The sequence below is a fragment of the Clytia hemisphaerica genome, unplaced genomic scaffold (assembly GCF_902728285.1).
Source record: "Clytia hemisphaerica strain Z4C2 unplaced genomic scaffold, Clytia hemisphaerica genome assembly, whole genome shotgun sequence".
NCBI classification, from domain to species: Eukaryota; Metazoa; Cnidaria; class Hydrozoa; order Leptothecata; family Clytiidae; genus Clytia; species Clytia hemisphaerica.
This window is the reverse complement of record NW_027103902.1, coordinates 804759-822552: the sequence shown is the minus strand read 5'-3', so window position 1 is coordinate 822552 and position 17794 is coordinate 804759. Positions and strand designations below refer to the sequence as shown.

Here is a 17794-nt window from a genome sequence, read left to right as displayed (position 1 = left end):
TCCGAAAATGTTTAAAGTTGACCTCGTTCAAGAAAATCTTTGTTTAATTCAATGGAAAAATCAATCTGTCAAATTTTCGAAAAATGGACTCGAATCGATGTAAACAAGTCATAAACATGCGAGTTCGGTTTCGGAAAAACTGTTTATAATTCTAGCATAGATTTTCTATACGAGTTTTTTTGCATTGTTTAAAATTTTGTAAAATTGTATTTTGCCATCTACTCCGAAAGATTTTCTGTAAGAAAAAAACCATACAAACTAACATAATGCAGGGATATGTACCGCTCATTTATAAATCAACTTCTCCCTTTTGACAATCCATTTTTATTACGAATTGTTTTTAAAATCCTTACCCCTTTGGAGTAAAACCCTTTCTGTGACTTTAGGAAAGCTCTCCCGCACCTTTAGAAAAAGAGATGGAACTTCGTATCACATAATATATGAAACACTAGGTAGCGCTTCTCTAGCTTTTCCAAGCACACTCACTTCTCACAGACCCGGTAGGATTTTTTTCATCAGTTGGGTTGAAAATAACGGACTGAAACTCGATGGGGATTGATATTCCTATATTTTTATGAGAGGGGATTTAAATCCTATTGTTTTCAAGTCAGATAATTCAGTGGGGATGGGGAAAATAGCATAATATTTTGCAATCGAGGATTGGTTTATTTGGTTATTTTAGTGGGGACAAAAGTTGGAATTTAATTTTCCGTCGCGGACGATTTTTTGGCAAATTTTTTCAGTGGGAAGCGTTCCCAGCGGGTCTGTGAGAAGGGGGTGTCCAAGCCACGGCAAATTTGATCCTAATAATTTGGTCATTCATAACAAACAACTATCACGGCGATAAGCGAGACAAAAGGATGGACTTGATTGACTTTTAAAGCTTTGATCTCTAGTGTTTTATATGAGATATCATGGGCTCATACTAGCTGGCTAGCTGTAAGGAAAATGGCCGAGAGGGCACTGACCTTGACAGCCGACGGAGATGTACCGCTTGAGTTTGGAAAATTAACCCTGTCCGATATGAATATTTGGTAAATTTGGGCCCGTGTCAAAACAAAAATAGAAAATTTTCCCACATTCACCCTGAAAAGTGGCCTAAAAAAGGGACCCTGACCATTGACACGTCTTCGTACCCAATTTGCCTAAGTGCCCCCCCCCCCGGGAGGGAAATGCTATATAATAATATTGTACGAGCTTCCAGAAGCTATAGTCATAATATCAAAAATAGAAGTTGGTTTTGCATTGTTTTATGAATAAACTTTATGAACTGTTTCTCCTTGTATCTCTCCACTTTTGATGTAAGTTGAAAGTTTCATATCAGTATCTCAATCATTCAAGAGTATTCTTAAGCACGTGTGCGGCGGATTATCTTAACATATTTTTATCCCAATCTTTCGGTTGACGTGGAAGTGATTTGGTTGATAGTATAGTATAGCAGTTGTTTTTTCTTTGTTTTTTTTTTGTTTTTGGTAAGGTTGGCGAATGAAAAATTAAAGGCTGCGATCGCACTTTATCTAGCAAAGCTTCCACGCTATTGGTCAAAAGAAAAATGAAGCAATTCCATTGGTACGATCTGACGTGTAATGAAATGAAATGTATTCAACTTTTTATTCGAGTGCGTAATCTTTTTTCCAAGCAAAAAGGATTGAAGCCACACGGTGCGATCGCAGCGCGCGTAAGTAGAGACCGGCCTTAACTCTGGCGATTTCTAGATTCTAGGCCGACAAATTTTTAGCAAGTGCAGTGTATTGATTATGTACTTGAAGCGGCGAACCAAACTTTTCGAACGGCAAATTTTAATTTTGTTCGTGCCTTGGACCGGCGAAATTCGCCGTTCAAGAACAACATTTATAAGAACGCTCAAATTTAAGAAGACTGTACGAATATTGATTAAGATTATTTTAAGTGATTACAAACTCTAAAGAATATTTTATAATAAAAAGAATGTTTTACTAAAAGATTTTTAGGCTCCTAAACTTCAAAAGTACAGTACATCCGAAAGCCTAACAAAAAGATTTGTGACATTCTCATAAAAAAAGCTTTCAACACTTTTGACCTAAACGCTAAAATTCTAGTTTATGTCATTTTCTAAGAACATGAACAAAAACAACAAGTTTTCAAAACAGATTTCTTATAAAAGAATACTTGACACTAGGACGGAGGTTGACAGTTTTGAGATGTTTTAAATGAAGGAAATGTCTATATGTTTTTCTTGTCACTTTTTTTTGAGTTTCAGAAAGAAAACGTAAAATGACAAGGAGAAAATATTGTGTCGATATGGTTTTTGTCTGACCGGCTTGATATTAGAGTGCGTTATTTGATGAAACTTCGTCTTTTGTGAAAGAAAGGACATTTTGTGAAAACATTTACGAGAATTAACTGCAAGACATACTATTTGGTGCAAAGTTACTCACTATGAGGTGCTAGGCTTTTGCAATTAAGTGATGACTTATACCTTGACTTTTTTTATAGAAAGTTTAAGTTATATGTTATCGAAGTTATCAGCGATCAGGCCCACCTATCAAGCATGAGAATTACAGATAGACGAGGATTTGTTCAGTTTATGAATGATTATTTAATGGTTTTGTGAGGGTTATAGGAGGGGGCATAGCATTGTGCCCACTACCCCTGCTTGCTATGGATTTGGGGATTCTTAAACGATTTTAGAATGTATAGAAGTCTTAAAAGTACTAGAATAACGACCCGATTTAATAGAAAGATCATTTTATCATGGGCTAGTTGACATTTTAGCTTAAGAAAATCAAACAAGAATTTTCAAAGTCAAATACAAAATCGTCTTAGACGTTTTAAGAGATTTGAAGTAAAAGAAAAGATTATGATAAATTCACGTTCGTCTGGTCATCAGTTTTTTATTTTACTTGTAGGGGGATTTAGTTAATAGTTTAATCGGTTCTAAACTGACTGTTCTGTCACACAATACTGATAGAATACAATTTTTACAGGAGAAGTCTTTTTGGAATGGATGGGAATAAGAATTTTTAAGATAAAGTTATGTAACCGTCGTGCATTATGGTTTTCTAAGGGGTATCATTGGTCGAGATTGACAATGTATATTTTCTAAAATACTTTATTTATATAGTGCATTGATAGTCCAGCAGTCACTTTTATCATTAATGGGACCCATTAAAAGTATGGTTCGTTTTAACGTAGAACGTCTTATAAGCGTCAGCTTGATAGTGTTGATGCTTTGCACGAGCTTACTGCGCTTTCGTCCTTGATTTCACTGCCTGTCATAAAAACAAGTGGAAGATTCTCCTACTGGTTCGAACGAAGTTGCTTAAAGGTTTTGTTGGAGTTTTACGAGTTTTACGGCCATCAGTATCACGTGGTAAAGTTCAGAACAAATATGTGAACACCTCATACTGTAAACTGTTTTCGTAATTCGACAAAATATTTACTTTTAAGAGCAGCCAAGAATCACATCACATTCTGGATGTTCTTATAAAAAGTATAGTAAAGTGCGAACTCATTCTGAAAAAAAAACTTCAATGTTGTAATTCTGGAATTTTAATTTGTTTTGAAAACGTTTCGTAGACATTATATTTATTCTTACAGGTCATTGCAATTTCCTGGATTTTTGACGTATGCTATTCTCTTTTTATTGTGAAGTAATCATTTTTTGCACAGTAACTAACACAGTACAAGTGATGATCGAGGTCGCTGTAAGAGGTCGAATTATGTTCAATCATTCCTTGAAGTTGAACAAGTATCTATCATTGTCCAAAGTGATGGTTTGAAGAGTGTTTATTTAACGGAGAGAATGAATTGATGTGAATTCGCAAAGGTCCGAAAAATGTGTTTTACAGTTGACCCTCGCTTATTCGAACTTCTATCATTCGAATTTTCCTATAATTCGAACTTATTCCCAGTCCCCGTCAAGGAGAAATCTATATAAGATTTTTATAATTTCTTCAATTCAATTTTCTCTGTAATTCGAATGAATAAGATTTCCCGTTGAGCTCGAATTAGCGAGAGTTAACTATAATATTCTCAAGTTCAAGAGAAAGTCAGCATACATGTTTTTTTATAAGAATATCCAGAATTTTTGAAGCCTTTAGATTTTCTTAACTTTGTGAGTTTTGAGCCTTAGAAGTTTTCTCCAAATGCTCTTATTTTCAGTAGCGTATATATTTTGTGGGTATTTGTGTGCATTTTCCTAAGAAATCGGAAGTTTTAGAGTTTATATATAGCTTTGAAATGTTGTCAACTTGTTCTTAATATTTTTACCATCGAAGGGTTCTTATATAGTTTGTTCTAATAAAAATGTGTATACTATGGATTCACAAGAAATGGAAAGAAAACTATTATTCGAATCAGATATTAGTGATTAGATAGATACACCCCTGTCTCGCAGCCCGGGTGGAACTTTTTTCCACAGTGGGGACAAAAATCTCTATCGAAATCCCCGCGATAGGGATAAAAATTCTATTGTTCCAAGTTAAAAAAATCCAGTGGGGAGTGGTTATTGAGCCAATTGATAAAGGACATACTACCGAATTTTGTTAATCTAGTACCTCAAACGAAAGATTAAAACTTGTGTCTTAGCTTAAGTCTACACTCTATCTAACTCGCTGTTTTATCAAAAAGACTTTCAAGTGTGTATTGACGATACTATGGTATAAAAACAAGGAGACATCTTTCTTTGAAAGGAAGAGGGAACAAAAGATGAATACTTCCTCTTCAAAACACTACAATGAAGTGACTCGAACAAAATTTCGAAAGTAGTGACTCTACTATGACTCTTTTTTATCATTTTTTTCTCGCGTCTTTTACATAGTTTAAGTTTTTTTAGTGGGATTTTAGATTTTGAATTTTAGAGTTTTAGAGTCATTGTGTTTTTTGTATAGTATGAACTGAAGTATAGTTGAACTGAAGAAAGATAATATAGTTTTCCTAATAAAGCTCCTGAAATTTCTATGGCATTCAAAACTTTTATCCCATAATAATTCTGAGGGATATTAATTTGTTTTCGCGGTAAAAGTAAAAAGTGAATGGGTGAATGGATTAATGGATGAATGAATGGCCATTTTAGAATACAGTTGACTCTCTCTAATTCGATCTTCAAGGGACTATAACTTTTCTTCTAATTAGAGAAAAATTCGAATTATAGAGAGCATTTTAAACCAATGTCCAGCTGAAAGGGAACAAAGCTTTAGTTCGAATTACAGAAAGATTCGAATTATAGAAGTTCGAAATAGAGAGAGTTGACTGTATGGCTAAAATGTTGTTTGCGTTTTCTGTGGTTTGATTTCTGTGATTTACACAAATCTTATTTTATACGAGCTGAAGTAAAATTCATTTTGCAGTATCAAGATGTTTTGATAGGCTTATTTTTCAGAACAATGGACAAATCTGGGTCTTAAGTATGGCTGAACATGTAACTTCAACGTAATTTGTCATCTAGTAATGTTTCAAAAAACATTTTTAAGTTTTTATGAATGAATTTGTGAGTTTGAAATATGGTGATGTGTTTTATATGAAAGTCTTTTTTTTAATTTTGGAAACTGTTGAAAGGTTGGGAAAAGGAGTAGTGTGCTTTCATTAAAATCGACAATATTCTTTCGAATGATTGGTTCTCAATTTCTGCTAAACTACGATGACGGTTTCATTTTATGGACCCATGGAACAACAGATAGGTTATTCGTCTCTTGTCTAATACACGAGTTTGAAATAATTCATAGGAAAAAATATAATTTTGAAAAAACTGTCTGATTGGCTAAAAACCGTGCACATTAGCATATTATTCAATCAGATAGTTTGTTTACTGGACATTTTTTCGTGCAAGTTACAGAACCAGAAACAGACGACCTGATTCGAAATCCTGGATCTTTCGCTGCATTTGTCATGGCGCAGAACGTCAAAACACGGTTCATCAAATATGGACGTCAAGACGAAGTTTTATCACAAGTTGGTATTTGAAACCTTTTTTCATTAACCAGCTGAGGTGCAGACGAAGCTTGATCTTAAGTCTGACAAAAATCGGATTTAAAAATGATCCTCGTGATAATAAAACAGTAAAAGTTGTTTATAATTTCAGTACAGGTTAAAGCATGGTGTACAAGGTTGTTAAAAAATAACAAATGGCCAATACTTGGACCCAAGATGTTTTCGTGATGGCGTAATAGGGACTTTTTATTGCGTGATTACGTGATTTGGAAATTTTTATGATCAGAGGTCAAAACGTGATCGTGATTTGGACTTACTCAAAGGAATGCAAACTATTTGCTGTTTTTTATACGTGATCGTGATCGAAGACAAAAATTTGCGTGATATCTTGATCAGAGTTACCGCTGGGAGGGGGGGGGGGGGCTCTTTTACTTGTTCATTAGGATACCTTTATAGTAAATGTGTATTAGTATATATTTTTTTCTACAGAAAAACAAAAGTAACAAATTTACTATACAAAATATAACACCAAGAACACGGAAGAACATAAAAATTGAGAAAAAACATGAGAAAATCACACGCCCAGATGATGAAATCCATACATTTTGTCTTCCTATTTACCAGTCTTCTCACTACTACGCATGCGGGGCGAGACCATTCATCACCACAAGTGATAAGTTCAAAGAAATTAAAGAAGCATAAAGACAGTGGAAGTATGATTACCAAAGATATTTATATGAACTCGTGGGCCGTACGAGTGGTGGGAGACAATCTGATGGCACAGAAAGTCGCTGTAGAAAACGGATTCATGTACAAGGGAAAAGTGAGTGATAATTTCTCCATATTTCTTCTTTATATAGACTGTACAACGGCTGAAGTTTCTTTCCGCCATTTTCGTCGTTAAACCAGAAAAAGTGAGTACTAATTTCTTCTGGTAGAGGTTCTTCTTGTCGTGTTAAGTTATGTAATTCCCGCCATTATGGAAGCAAACGTTTGATTTAAGTGAGAGAACGCCTCTACAGATTCGAACGTTTGCTTCCATAATGGTGAGAGTTACGTAACTTTACCAAACATGAAAAACAGTAACCTTAGAACAGCTGAAGTTTCGCATATCCAAGATCTTCTTGCACCGTTTCCATCCGGTAAACCGACAAAAAAGGGCTTAGCTGCATACAAAGGCTAGACAATACCCTGTGGCATAGAATGTGACCGCCTAACTAATTGAAATTGGTTTTCCCACATTCCCACTTTCCTGGTATTTACTGTTTTGAAATGGCGATGAGTAAATATACCTGTAAAATCAGGCCGTACTACGATAAAGCTTGAGTCCTTTTATTGTATATGTTGAGTTATTAGTCCTTTTGCCAGGCTAAAGATAGCATCATTCTTTCTACACAGACACGATTTCTAAATGCAGATTGATTTCAAAATTCATTGCCGTAATACTAGTGATAAGCTTGGGTTCTTTCTGAGAATATTTGCGATTTTCGCGAAAATGAATTACGCTTATTGCGTAAAATCACTAACTCGAAAATTGAATCCACGCGAAATTTTTCAAAACGCTGATTCGCAATGTTTGTTTCGCGAAAATTTATCGGATTAAAGTAAATCGACATCGTCCACTTGAAAATTTTAAAGTACCTAACTTCTTGAATTAACTTTAAGTCTCGTGCCATTTTATGAAATCGGCAAATTGTAAATATTCCATTGTCGGTTGGCAAAAGTAACTGACTTTTCGAAATGTAAGTTTTATTAAGACTGGATTAAGAAGGATTTCGTGTGTTTGTTTACATCATTACTTAAAAGTGGAGTGTTTGTCTTATGTTTAGAAAAGATCATGGAATTGAGTTCATCTTATAGTGCTTTTCCCTTCTTTTTGAAGATGTTCTTAACTTTTTGAGTTTCAAGCCTAAAAATGTTCTCAAAATGCTCTTATTTTCACCATTTTGTGATGATTTTTGTACGATTTCCAAAGAAACTGGTGTTCTAGAGTCCGTAAAGCCTCTTTGAAATGTTCTCAGCTTATTCTTAATGATTTGGTCATTAAAGGGTTATGTTCTTATATTATAGTTTGTACTTACAAAAAATATGTATACTATGCAGTCACATAAAATGGTCCTACTATCGTTGTTAGATGTACAAGTGCTTATATTGCTTTTCCTTTCTTATGAAAACGGACTGCCATCTCGAGCACTTCGGCTTAAAATATGAAGCGGTGTATGTTTTCAAATATCTTTTAATTTCAAATGTTTGTTTACACCTCAACTAACGAATTATTGTCACTCTCGATTACTTTTTATTCTGGTGTGGTAAAATCATCGATTTCAAAGCCCCGAAGGGACAAAAACTCTTTGATGGGAAATGAATCCACTCATACCCCATCCAAAACGCCGTAATGAAGGAAAGTCGAGTAAAACTAAAGAAAGGGCTAGATTCAATTTGTCATACTAAATGCGGCACAAATCTTAAGGCTTCACTTTTTTGAGAAAGGTTAAAGATTCCTCTCTATAGCCCCTTCTGGATTTTAATCTCAATGAATAGGTAAGATGGTAACATGGTCCTATCATTTGCTTACATAGATTTTAAACAAATGGAAGAATAGATTGTTCCTTTCGGCACCGCATAAGCACAAATTTTGAGAAAATATATTGATAATTTTGCTTTATCAGTATGAAAAGGCGCTCCTCCTTTCTAAAATATCTTTGTCATCGCTTTCAATGGTCGAACTATGAGCTATATATTTCCACGCCTGTTGGCTACCATAGATCCGATGTAATGCTACTTTCAGAAAAAAATTCGAATTCGGAAATAGCAATAGGAAACCACAAGCAATTGGTTTAGAAGTGTAATCCCCCTCAGAAAAACTGAATACCAAAATATTTTACGTAATACGTATGCCCTTAAATGGATTTTTCAGGAGATAATCCAAGATTTATTTTCTATTTTTGTAAATGCTAAATTTCCTACCGCAAAGAATTGTTATCTTTTCGTCAAATAGAACTCTTGAAAAATGTTTCAGTTCAGTTTTTTTGAAAATCTAGAATGCCAATTTTTCCTTTCTAAAAGCAACAATCTTTTAGAAAGATAGAATGATGCATATAATTCATCAGGATTCAACTAATGCTCCTTTGCTTTCAGCCTCCTGGTCCAGGGGGGCCAGAATAGGTCCCGGGTATGTGCGAGCCGAAAGGGTCCCTTTTTCAGACCCTTCGAAAGTCTCAGGGGTAAAAAACCATAAATCAGCAATTGAGTCTCTGAAAGGGTCCCAAATTTACGAAATATCGAATATCGAACTCTCACAGGGTTTTTCCGTCCGACAAAATTGGAAATTCTTCTGCAATGTCATACTAAGATTTTCTTGTACATTTTCTGCAACTTTAACATCCTTTAATAATCCTTTTTGTTTTATACTTTTAATCTTTTGTCATGAAAGTGCAATAAGTAAAAATCAGGGGGAAACCTATATGTTTGTATAAAAGCGCACACATTGGCGCCTTGTCGCCTTTTTTACAAGAGTCCGACCCGTTCCCTAGTTTGAAAAACAAAACAATATTTACGTCTTACGTACATTTTAAGTACGTCCAAGTTACGTTTCCGCCATGACGTCAATGTAACGGGATTGTATTGTTTTTGTTTGCTCGTTGTTACGTCGTTGTGATAATTTTAGATTATTAAGCAGGATTTGTATGTCGCATCATGGAATGTTTCGATCACGCAAGCAAATTCTTCTCAACTCGTTCTTGTTTTTATTCAGCCACCTTTTCGACCGTAGCCGACAATTGCCGCGCGTGCATTTTTTGTCCGCTTTATCCACTAAAACCGTCCCAGTCTATTTTTCGCACCTTTAGACAATAGAAAATTCTGTCAAAAAAGGATTGGAACGAGTTTAGGGGGATAATTAAATAATTAAGTAGCATGCGCGTCTGACCGTGCGACTACGGACGAAAAGGTGTATTGTAGGGGTGGGTCAAATAGGAACCGTGTATGACTTACGGTAACCAACCTCCCTTTCTCAAATTGTTCAGTGTTAGAAGGTAAATGAAGCAGACCTCGGTAAACTTTTATTTAAAACTAGTTATTTTTAACTATACTTGTGATCATGGTGCAAAGAAGACACCGAAACGTCAAATAATAAATGAAATTAAATTTTTAGTTTTCACTTTCATCATTATTTTTAACCAATCTAGACGATACTATTGTCTGAAAAAGGTCACTAGAAAGACCAGAAAAAAATTAAAAAAAACAGAAGTAAGCCCGGGTCGGAGATCAATTTTATTTTTCTCCTAGGTGTGTATCCAGTCTAACTAATTTTCGCCCCATAGTAAGCATTTTGATATTAATTTCACAAAATGGGAAATAAAAATCGAGGGAGAGAATTTGAAATTATAGATTGCTTGAAAAAACAATATAAATCTAGGATTTATAATCGAGATGACGTTTTGTAGGGGGTTTGTATTCTGTTCGTGTTCATTTGCTTTACAACACAACATTTTTCTCCTCCTTTTTTGATATGACCTACAACGGAAAAAAAATCCTTATTGAAATGACAAACAAAGCCCCTCTCGACTTTCTAAGGATAAAGAGCCGTCAATGGGGTATCTCAGGGGATTAAGTTTTTATCATGTGTATGTTAAAAATATTTGTTTTTTACTACAACTTTAAAACTTCAATGGGGTTTCATTTGACATATCTCATTTCCAAATACTTTTTTTCTGCGTCATGAAAAGCCTTTGGCCATAAAGGTTTTAGTCTTTTTTAATTCAGTCTTAACATCGGCGGAAGGTCCGCTTACGCCTACAGGCACTGACCTTTATATATTCCTGGACCAAGTTAATCAATACCGGCCAAGCAAAATATTATGAGCGGAATTTTTTTGAAATTGGTACCCGCAGAGAGCGCTATATCTAGTTTCGCTTGTACACTTATAATGTAGCGCCGTTTATTATTAGCAACGTTTCAAACACTACAATGGCTTCTTTGCGGGTACCAATTCAAAAAAACTTCGATCAAAGATGGTGGACATAGCTTGGTCCAGGGATATATAAAGGTCAGTGGTTACAGGTCCGCTTCATTTCCGATTTGTGATATCGCGAAACCGTTAGATTGGTCTTTTTGGAGTTTTTCTTTGATTGTTTGTTTTTCTCATATCATACGTCCAGTAAAATGTATTACTCTAATCTGACGCTTTCTAATTCGACGTTCTACTATTCGATACACAACTCTCCGCTATTCGATGATATTGAAAGTCACCATTGATAAGATCTTTCATAAGCGACACTCTTCTATTCCATACACTCCATTATTCGATAATATTGAAAGCCAACCCCATTAAGGAACTCTCATAAACGACGTTTTACCATTCGATACGTTCCCTTATTTGATAGAAATCCAATTTCCTTTGAAAATCGAATTACAAAGCGTCAACTATACTCAATAACACATATCAAATAGGTGCCGATACAAAGTCACGTCTCATTTTTCATTTCATTTTACGTATCCGTTGTGCCTGGTTACGTGATAATTTTACGTAAGCCAGCTTAATTACGGATTCGATTTTTTCTTATCTTATCAACAAGATGAAAGGAAAAGGTCATTTTTTTTGTAAACTATCTAATACTAAATTTATCTTCTGATGGTTTTAACCCAAAACATTCTGACAACACTGTCGTAATTAGACAAAGTCAAATGACCTACACTAACTTATCCATTGAAAATCGAATTAGCAGGCGTCAACTGAATTTCTACCGAGCTTATATATCGGAGGATTTCGAGGGCGACGGCAAGTGAAATGGATACAAAACAAAGTCGATAGTTGATGTACGGCTCTATATCGCCTTTGCATACTTATAAACGGACGACGGTAATTTGGTGTTTTTACCGTCGTCGAGTAAAGTGGACGGTGATTTTGGAGACATGTCAACTTTGCTTTATACCGTCCCCTCGATTTATCTCGAATACATAAACTCGCTACTTTTAGACCAAGTTCACACGTCACGTTCGGTTACGCTCCGAAACAAAGCGGTTCCGAAACACTGTGTTAACTTCAAAATTGGAAATATCAAAAAAAGGCGACGTTTCAAAGCAAAACAGATTGAAACAGTTTCGCTCCACTATTTTCATCGGAACGGAACTGCTTCGTTTTCTTGCTCCGAAATCTTCAGAAATGAGTATGAACACTTCCTATCCGTAACATATCCGTCATATTTGCTTTTTATACCCATAAATCTTTACATGTAGAAAATTAAATTTTCTATCATTTTGTTTTGGTTTTAGGTGTACGGTGATGTTTACGAATTCATACACAGGGGCGTTCCACGCAGGCGGAAAAGGGCGTCGTTCATTAAAACGTTACGCCTTGGTAAAGATAATAGAGTAAGTATATTACGTTCTTTCAACGTTCATTAGATGGACGTTCTGAACGTTAGGTGAACGTTATCGTAATTTGGTCTCAAGTCATTAATATTAACCACAAAGAATTTCCGTCAGTAAGACTAATGGTTCAGGGTTTCATTACCATGGGAGAGAATTGAGTTATCATGAAAATGCAATAAAAAGGAAGGTCAAAGATCTTAATGGCTCTGTAATTAGGCTGTGCGTATTCTTGAAATCTCGACAATACTTTTGGTAATGTTTTTATGTCTAATTCGCGTCTTTTTATAACAAAACAAACCAGGGAGGATGCTGGTAGATCTACACGGGGTCTTAATATCAACGGATAGATAACTCTGTATCAGGACAAATACAGTCATAAATACTCCCTTTTTGCCACCCTTGTAATACAAATATTGACCCTCAAAGATGTTCCGTGTCGAGAAAGCTGAAATCTTTTTGCCCTACAAACAAAAATTTGATCTCGAAACCCGTCACGTACGCGGTGCCGGTTTTTAAAGTAATGATGAGTTTGCACATTGGGTCAGTTTTGTACAACGTTGTTTTGACGTAATATTCGTTTTATTTAATTAGAGGTCGCTTTAACCTCTCGCACGTAAACTCTTTAGAAATTATCTAACGGGTGCTTGTAATATCCCTTTCATCATTTTTGAGCGCTTTCGGATGAACTAGGCGACTTAAACTCGTAACTTAAACAATCCATTAAATCAATTTTCAATGTCTTTGATTTTGAGGTCCTAGATGAAAAAAATGAAATAACCGCATCGTCAAATGTTATGGTTTCCCTGCATCCCCGATAGAGGAAAATACATCATTCAGGAGCATTTGACTCGAAAGCCTTTATTTGTAATTGCGCTTTTTCGAGAATATCGTAAAGTTTTCACCAATAGAGAAAGTTTTCTATTTAAGAAAAATAATTTCCTTATTTTTAAATATTTTCACCGGCAGGCGTTAAGCACTTACAATTTAGGATTTGATTTGATTATACTAAACGTCTCCCGTGTTTTTTTTTCTACGCAATTACCGTCTTTTTTAGCAAGCACGTCGCTAAAAACCGGGATTTTTCACCTCGTTTAATTGCGTAGAAAAACGCGGGTGATGTCTAGTATAGGCTACGTCTATTCCACTTTGCGACTTGTCGACAATTGCAAAAAAAATCGAATTTGCGTTAATAGACTTGACTTGAAAGCCTCACCAAGAAATGGAATGAAAAATCCCGGTTTTTGGTAAGATGTTTGCTAGCGTGTATTAGTAACGTGAGAATAATTTTCCTTACTTTGTTTCCCTCTCAGGTGCGATGGACCCAACAACAAGCGTCAAAAAGACGTGTCAAAAGATCGATACATTTTAACGATGAAAAATGGCCAGATCAATGGTACTTAGTAAGTAAGTCTTGGGGCCCTGGGTAATCGAGGCCGATCCGAAGGCTCCCTTTTGACTCCCTTAGCTGTTTACTAAAATAACGGGAGAAGCATTCTTCTCTATTTGTAGATTCTATAAGGCGGATGATGTCTTATTCCCAAGCAACAGCTCTTTACATTAGACCAACAAAGTGATTGCAAGTCCTACTCCGTAACATGGACTTTATGAGCCATGATGGTTGGTTTTCAGCCTTTTACCTGTAGATTATAGTTTGGGATGGTTTTATAGGGCTTCAAAAGTTATATAAAAGCTGTCTAGAACTTGAAGTCAAGAAGGAGGTTATTTGTTCAAAATTTTTATACAAAAATGGCAAATCTGGTGTATTCATCATCAAAATTGTTCGATATGTAGACTCGACCACAGATTTCTGTAAAACCCGAAAGGCTAGATATAGTGCTTTAAGCTCTTTTTCTGTAATTGTTTTCGAAAACCCGCGAAGTTTCTTATTGGCCAAGCGCTGGAATTCTATTGTAATGTCACGTGACCAAGGTAGGATTTCCTACCTAACCTCAGCACACTTTTCAGCCAAAGAATGACATCTTGTCCTTCGGGCTTTATAAATATATGGACTCGGCTCTCTGGCGCTAAAAGTCGTGTTCGTGCATTATATCATGACCAATGCCCTTTAGTAATAAGGAAGTTTGACAAAAACGATATTTCTTCTTTTTTAGCATCGCACAGAACCAGGTTATGAGGGTCACGATATGAATATATTACCTGTGTGGAAACGTGGTATCACCGGTAAAGGAGTGGTTGTCTCCATCCTTGATGATGGTAAGTGACCTTACTAAGTGGGGGCTTCCGAGGGTATGACGGAATTCCAAAAAAACGGTAATTTCCTCTTAAAATACCGGAATATCAGTCAATAATTTCTCAATACCGGTAACGGCAAAAACCCAGTCAAATACAGGTGAATTTTTATGTAAGTACTGATATCCGCAGACATCATAAATACCAGAATACCGCTAGACTTTCTTTTGAATACCGGCATACCGGAAGAAAATAGGTCTGAGGTCTGATACCGTCAATACCTTTCGGAAGCCCGGGGGCCTCAATAAGCCCTTAGCTTTCTTTTAATTCTCATGATTGACAAAAAAAATTAGTACATTTGTTAAATAGCAGCTTTGGTGTGGTATTTCAGTATTCTCTTGACATGAAAGCCCAAAAACCTCACTACACCACTGAACTTTATATATCCCTGGACCAAGTTACTCAATCCCGGCCAGCCAAAAATCTTTGATCGGAGTTTTTTTGAAATTGATACCCTAATGGCGGCACTACTCAATAGCGGTGAAAATGCATCGAGAGCGCTAGATCTACTTTTCCTCGAATACTTTTGATGATGTTGCGCCGCTATACGTCAATTTTTAAAATAGCAATGGCTTATCGGGTACCAATTCCAAAAAAAAATCCGCTCAAAGATGGTGGATATAGTCCAGGGATATAAATGACGGTCAGTGCACTACACCTTAGCAATCTTTTATTTCTGATAATTAAAGGGTGATTGAGATTTCCAATTTTTTTTGCCAACCGAGTCTCTCTAGATCTTATAATAGTTCTACATCAGTAGGTGACAAACCCTTGAATACGTGGCTCTATATTCCGGTATTCCGATAATCCGAACCCCTTCGTGTTTCTCAAGATAACACTCGGAGCTAACCTTAAAATGTTAGGGTTGTATGGAAACAATTCAATATTTTCCAAACTCAACTTTAAAATAAACTAATTGGGTGGGAAGCAAAAAGGAGGATGCATCTTTAAAATAACCAGAGTCCTTTCACGGAATTTTGTGAGGTTTTGATCATTCTTGAGTAGGAAATACTATAATAAAGATTATTGTGCTCTGTGCCCTGTCCAACACAAAAAGTGCATTTTTTTTGGGTCACCGATAAACTACGTAAGCTCGTGTATAATACAAGTATTTTACTCGTTCTGGATTTTTTGTATATTTTCCTATTTCCTATATTTTTTTTTTATCTGCGTGCGAGAGGGGGTGGTAATTATTTTTCTTTGCTGGGACCTGAACCTTGAAAGTACTTTTTGCAGGGACCTTTAGATTTCAACTGGGACCTGAACCTTACTGAAAAGTGGGGAGACCTAAAACTTAGGGGGGACCTAAATTTGTTGGGGGGACCTAGAACCCCATTCGGAGCCATGGGCCCTTAAGAATTTGAATTAGCATTCCTTCAATATTACTACAACTCAACCGAACTTCTCCTAAATTAACCACTACAACATCAACAAGCTATACTTTCTGGTTTTTTCTGCAATTTTGTGGGCTCTGTCAGTATCCTTGAGTTTTGTTTTGTGTTTTGTTTCTGCAGCATATTTTTTTTCATAGAATATAATTATCTTTTTATTTAAATAATGATTATTTCTACATAGGACGAATAGCCAATTAATAAAAAAGTAAAAAAAAAATAAATCCTTATTGTCTTTAGAATATAATAAAAAAAGGTTGTCAAAAGTTTTCTCTATCGAGCATTATAGAAACAGGATTGTTACTTCGACACTATTGTGCCTATTGCTGATTCTTCTAGACCAAGTTTTCAACATAAAAGGAGTCCCGTCTCAAAATTCTTCATAATTCACCAAGAGTATGTGTCAATTCGTACTAGTAATCGTATGGTTTGGAGTGCAATTAACGATTAATCACGAGTAACAAAGGAGAAAACAGTAATTTGCACGAGTCCGAAGGACGAGTGCAAATTACGGTATTTTCTCCTTTGTTACGAGTGATTAATCGTTAATTGCACGACAAAACATACGATTCCGAGGTAATCGTCAGTAAACATTCGAAAACCTCCTTTTTTTCTTTTGTTTAAAAAGAAAACATTGCAGTGTAATTTTTCTTTGTTTTTTCAATTAAAAGAAGCTACTGTAACGTAAAATTTCTTTGTTCTTTTTTATATTGAAGAAAAAAAATGTCTTTGTTTTTTATTATATAGTAAAAAAAAGTATCTGACACAGAACTTGGGAGAGAAAAGAATAAGGGGACAAAAGGTCCCCCCCGCCGAAGAGTGCAAAAAGTGGTAATAGTGCAATTAACGATTAATCGCACTCCTCTAAACCAATCAGATTCGAGTAATTTTGCACGGCTGACGATTAACTATGTAATACTAGAGACGAAAAACCTTTCTTTCAACCCATTGAAGTTTCTGTTGTCATATCAACACTATTGTGTCTCTTGCTGATTTTCCGTGACCAACTTTTCACCTCGACTTTCGCATTTTCATTGATATAAAAGAAAATCACAACATCCCATAACCCATTCGTGTAACCTATGCTCTCTGGTATGTAATTAAATTCAGGGTCTTTCGGCAACAGCTTGAAAGTTCGTTCTAGAAGTAAAAAAGTAGTCATTGGGATCCAGGTCAGTAAGTAAGACAGGGTGATAAATAAACAAAATTTTAACGATTTGAGTTGCTTTTTCTTGAGCATGTCTCGTTGTTCCTTCTGGTCTTGCGTTGAACGTCCGACGATGGTAGAACAAATATTTCTACATTGCCGTTTGATGGAGCGATATAAAATGAAATTGCAGATGCACATGGTAATAGCTCCAAAAAGAACTACAGCAAAAGCGAACATGTAGACAGTCATTGATATTTTCATCCAAATGACAAATGATACGGATAAAATAACAATAATCAATATAGCCATAACACCGTGGATTTTTCTTAAACGGTCGTACAAGAAAGGTGTCTTGATCGCAACGAATCTCTCAATAGAGATCGCCAAGGTCAAACATACTTCCGTGGTAGCAAAGAAATGTTGCATAGAATTCACCGGTACTAGAACACTGGGAGTTGTCGTTACCGTAAAATGACGGAACGCAATAAATAGAGCTACGGTTAGTCCAACACACGAATGAGCTGTAAACAACAAAGCCAGAAGAATCGAATTGAACTTCCATTGCTTCAACCTCCATACAACAACCAGAGCTAAGATATTCACCAACATCAACACGATCCCTTCTATGAAATGGACGATTGCAGTTATGGTGATTGTTTCAGATGCCATCTTTGGAGTTACCAAAAAACCTCAAAGCTTATTCTTGTATTTAGAAAATATT

The 17794-nt window shown here is 35.7% G+C and overlaps 1 protein-coding gene across 1 annotated transcript in view; it reads left to right on the top strand.

The window, feature by feature from the left end:
- Window positions 1–6391: 6391 nt before the first annotated feature.
- Window positions 6392–17794, top strand: part of LOC136808952 (proprotein convertase subtilisin/kexin type 5-like) — a 38372-nt gene continuing 26969 nt past the window's right edge. Inside the window, exons 1-4 of the mRNA XM_067065518.1 lie at window positions 6392–6733; window positions 12184–12282; window positions 13593–13682; window positions 14394–14496. Coding sequence (XP_066921619.1) covers window positions 6476–6733; window positions 12184–12282; window positions 13593–13682; window positions 14394–14496 — 550 coding nt within the window. The 5' untranslated portion in view covers window positions 6392–6475. The remainder of the gene's footprint in view (window positions 6734–12183; window positions 12283–13592; window positions 13683–14393; window positions 14497–17794) is intronic.